This window comes from Brassica oleracea, chromosome C8, assembly GCF_000695525.1.
Source record: "Brassica oleracea var. oleracea cultivar TO1000 chromosome C8, BOL, whole genome shotgun sequence".
NCBI lineage: Eukaryota > Viridiplantae > Streptophyta > Magnoliopsida > Brassicales > Brassicaceae > Brassica > Brassica oleracea.
The window spans coordinates 36563183-36567730 of NC_027755.1; the positions used below are offsets into that span (position 1 = coordinate 36563183).

General features: G+C 40.3%; 1 protein-coding gene across 1 annotated transcript; it reads right to left on the reverse strand.

Annotated features, from left to right (window-relative positions):
- Positions 1-261: 261 nt before the first annotated feature.
- On the reverse strand, positions 262-2858 carry LOC106312414 (zinc finger BED domain-containing protein DAYSLEEPER). The gene is made up of 4 exons (XM_013749930.1): positions 2816-2858; positions 2650-2733; positions 2314-2535; positions 262-2242 (listed from the first exon to the last, which is right to left on the reverse strand). Exons 2-4 carry the CDS (start codon positions 2687-2689, stop codon positions 432-434), a joined length of 2073 nt encoding a protein of 690 aa, XP_013605384.1. The 5' UTR covers positions 2690-2733; positions 2816-2858; the 3' UTR covers positions 262-431.
- Between the last annotated feature and the right edge of the window lie 1690 nt (positions 2859-4548).

The following is a 4548-nucleotide window of genomic DNA, read 5'->3' on the forward strand; positions in this document are numbered from 1 at the left end:
ATTACTCAATTAGTTCCACTCTTTTATTTAGACAAAAACCACAAACTAGTCAACATTGTGTGTTTTTGTCTTCCAGCGAATTCAGATGACCGGAGTTTTATAAAGTTAATAACCAAGACTACTTTATACTTCAGCATTTGTAAATGATTTGGTCCGGTTTATCGCAATTTAACGGTATAAATTGGTTCAACTTAATCGACCGAACCGTTACATTAGCATGGTAATCAAGTGAACATACTGTTAAAATATTAACCAGATTGGTTACACTAAACTAACTCTTAACAATATGATGAATCGTCCTAAGAACTGATACATAAATGGTCTCTACAAATCCTCCAACACTAAGCAAAACTACATACACATAATCATATGCTAAAAGAAGACAATTAAATCACAATTTGTCTCTTTATTACAAACACTAAAAAATAATCTCACTTATGTTGAATCTTGTCAGAGTTATCAGCAGCCACGGTGGCAGCTAACTCCATTAACCGCTCATAGTCAATCTCAGTTGACTTGAACTTAAGTTTCCTCCCAGCTTCAATCCATGACCTGATACAAAGCACAGACTGTGCGCTATCATGTGGCATGCAATACCTTTGCTTATCAATATCCTCTCCTTTAACGCAAAATATCTCTTCCGGCGCAGCTGAAGTCGCCTGAACCGCAAGGAAGTCTCTAGCCATGTTGGAAAGCCGCGGGTATCTCCCGCTGTTCCCCTTCCACCAGTCCAACACATCGGTCTGCATTGGGACTATAGACTCTGATAAGTACTGAGTCAGTTCATCAACAACACTGTTGTTACTCATGCTTCCTCTTCTCTTCCTTCTAGCAATCTCCTCTGCAAATGAGATGTTCCCTCCTCCTCCTTCGTCTATCTCCTGATGTGGACGGTACCCGCTGGCTAGAGAAGACGTGAAATGATGAGGAGAAGCATAGTTCCGAATGAAATGCCCTCTTGCTTCATCTATATAGCTCTCTAGGTTCAGCGTCTCTGGGATGTACTCCGTTTTGATGCGCGGGTCAAGAACGGCTGTAATGTAAGTGAACACGTTGCACACTTGTGTGTTGTAGCTTCTAGCCTTCTGCGACATGTTCTCAGCGCACGTTCTCAACCAGTCCGGGTTGTGGCAAGACTTTTGGCAAGTTGTGATCATCTCAGAGATGTTATCCATGAAGAGGAGAGCTAGACCGACGGTGAGATCCTTGTTTGTGCACATATCGTCAGTCGTTTTGCGAAACGAATCCAAATCCAAGTAGCTGTGGACAATGCTCACTGCGTTCTTCTCTGCAGAGCTCAACACCATTCTGTTCTCTAGACACTCCTCGTTTTTCCTTATCACCGAGTCCAACGACTTGCCAGCCTTGCACAAGATGTTGACCATTTGGTAGTTACCACTCCAACGAGAAGAAGCATCTACAGGAAGCTTCCAGTTTCCTTCCTGATAAGCTGTTGTCAGCTGAACGAAATCATCTGATAGCTCCATGGAGGCGTTTAACTCTTGCGTGAACTCCCTGATCTTTGAGATTATAGGCTTTATAGTTGCTAACCCCTCGTCAATAATATCATTTAAAGTCTGAGCAGCGCAGGGAATGTAGCAGAAAGGCAATACCTTCTGACCATCTAAGTACTCCTTCAGACTATGACAAGCGTGGATAGCGTTCTCGCTGTTGTCATGTGTACAACACAGAACTCTATCTTCAACGGCAAACATCTTAAGAACTTTCAAAAGAGATGCATAGATCTCAGCACCCCCAGAGGGATAAGGAATCCTGCAAATGTCGAGAAGCAACCTATGAGAGGACCAGTTTTCATCAATCCAATGTCCCGTCACGCTCATATAAAAAATGTTCTCGTACGAACTCCAGAAACTCAAGGTGAGCGAAACTCTGGACTGGACATGATGCTCCAGTGTTGTCTTGACATCTCCCTGCATGCTTCTGAAAACCTCCTTGAGCACGGCTTTGTACTTTTCAGCAGGCCATAGCTGGACGGATGGGTTAAGAAACTTGAAGGAGTTTCCCAGCCACGTTTCGTCTACGGTGGAGGGAGGCAGCGATGACAGAGAGAGCCACTTGAGAACCAACCAGTTGAGATGATCGTAATCGATCTGCAGCGCTTTGGACAGGGACTGTGAGGGCTTCGCAGCAACTGGCGGCGTCTGCGGTACTGAGGTGGTTGCAACATCTGATGCCTTATCATATCCTGGATGTCGGTTATTCAGATGCCTTCCAAGATTACCTAAACAGAGGGAAACATGAAAGGTTACATCAGGACCTTGGAGGAAGATTTAAACACTGATGCAATTATACCTGTGGCGGTTGCAATGGAGTAGCTTTGGCCACAGAGTTTGCATTTGCGAGTCTTGGTGTCAGGTGAGGTGTCGAAGTATTTAAGGAAGACAGAAGTCATAGTCTTCTTGCGTTTAGGGGGAGCAGTAGTATTGTTGTCAGAAGAAGAGCCTAAGGCAATGTCAATGGGATCAGAAGAGTGTGGAAGGAGTGACATATCCATCATGGCTTTTGGTTCCATTTCTACAAATCATCAAAAACAAAACGAATTGATCAATAACTAGTCTCTCTCTCTCTCTCTCTCTCTCCAGAAAACATCATCAAGTTCCATACTTTTCTCACAAAAATGCTAATTACCTTTGTAGGTTTTGAAAGCGTTGTTGACATTCCAATCCATCTGATTCCAAGCTTCTTTGCCCCTTTCAAGCTCCAGTTTGAGATCTAGGCATTGCAAAGGATGAACAATCGAATCAAAGCAACATGTGAGCAGAGAACATAGAGAGAGAGAGAGAGAGAGACGTACCAAGGAACTGTTGTGATGGTGAAGACGAAGAGAGAACACAGGAGGCAGTGTCTGCTTGTTGAAAGGGAAGAAAAAGCCGTTGCAAGAGAGAAAAGGGTAATTTTTTTTTTGGAGGGAAAACAGTAACAGCAGAGGAGGAGGAGGAGGAGGATCGGCGCCACAGATCTGAGCCGATCTAAGTAAAATAAGGGAGAGAAAAAGTTGTAAGCTTTAGGGAGAACTTGTGGTCGGAAGCCCCCTTGTCTGAGGTAAATCCCTTACGGCGGCGGATCTCGTCGGCGAATACGACGGATGGGGAGGAGGAGAGAAGAGGCTGGCTCTCTCCTTCGTCAGGCTCAGCTAAAATGACTCCGTTGATTGGCTCGGTCTGGTTTTCTTTCGGCTTTCTTCTGGTTTTCCCCAATTTGTTTATTTATATTTTATTAGTTAAGACTCTTTAAGGAGCCAGCCAACATAAACAAATCAATTTTTTTTTATTTTTTTTTTTGCATTAAGAGAGTTTCTAAGGTGTTATATTATTTTTCACTTTAAAATTGAATAATTTTATAATGAAGTTCTACCTATTTTTATTTTCTAAAATATAAATATTAAAAAGATATACAAGAATAATGGGCATAACCATTTTTAGTCTCTTATAAGATGAAAAATAAACTAAAATTGAAGTTAAAAAATAAAAATAAACTAAAATTGAAGAAAATTTTAAATTTTATTTGAAAATTTTGAAAAATAAACTATTAGTAAAAGAAAAGATGAAAATAAACTACAATTGAAAAAAATTTAAAATTTATTCCAAAATAGAAAATGGACTGATTATTGTTACATCTTATTATATAAAATAAAGTTTCCTCTCTCCCTTAGATAAACACCTAAGATTCCACATAGGAAAGTCCCTGTTCGACAAGACGACAATGAATGAAACTCTAAGTTTCATTTAATCTAAGATTGTTTTATGGGCTTCTAATACATAATCTTCTACCCCAATAATTGTGTCTTCATCTTCTCGGGAAAGTTAGCCACAGATGTGGCCGTCGTACTGATCCGATTTCTCACACCGACATGGAGGTCCCGATGAGTACGATTATCACTTTCCAATCTCTGGTGAAAGTTGTGGTCGTCCCTCGTCCGTGTCGATTCACTTGCAGCTCTTCTCACCTGCCTTCAGAGACGACACCGTTACGAAACGCTACCGGATTCAATCATTGTCATTAAAGTTCTAATTTAATTCTCATCTCTGAGCTCCTCTTTCCATGATTTCACATTCAATTAGCGGTGAATCTGCAACTATAAATATGTAAGTTTCTTCCCGTAGAAATTTATTATTTCATTCTTCTCCATTGTTAATTTAGACATCTTATTAAAAGAGAGACTTGAACAGTTGGTTAGCGAAGAACATGTCAGTGTCTTTTGTTCTTTTTTTTCTGTATCAGATATCAAAGATCATAACTTTTTAGGTCAGATTACTTTGACTTTGCAATTAGACTTATGTTGGTTGAAACGAACTTTATTCATGGTTCTGGATCGTTACTTCCTTTTTTATATGAAGTAGATACTTTTAAGATATTCAGATTACCATGAGATTACATAATATACTAGTATGTTTTATTGTATTACCATGTTCTGTTTGTAACTCACGAACGGCTGCAACATAGGAGGCACTGTGATGTGAAAGATGGTGGACTCATCAAAGACATAAGGTAAGAGCAGTTGAAGATTTCATTTTCTTGATTATCCAA

Excerpts from the sequence above, each read along its gene's own strand:
- LOC106312414 (XM_013749930.1), bottom strand. The coding sequence starts at position 2,689 with ATGGATTGGAATGTCAACAACGCTTTCAAAACCTACAAAG. Across the intron at positions 2,536-2,649 it reads CGCTTTCAAAACCTACAAAG|AAATGGAACCAAAAGCCATG; the intron begins GTAATTAGCATT and ends GATGATTTGTAG. Across the intron at positions 2,243-2,313 it reads CTCCATTGCAACCGCCACAG|GTAATCTTGGAAGGCATCTG; the intron begins GTATAATTGCAT and ends CCCTCTGTTTAG.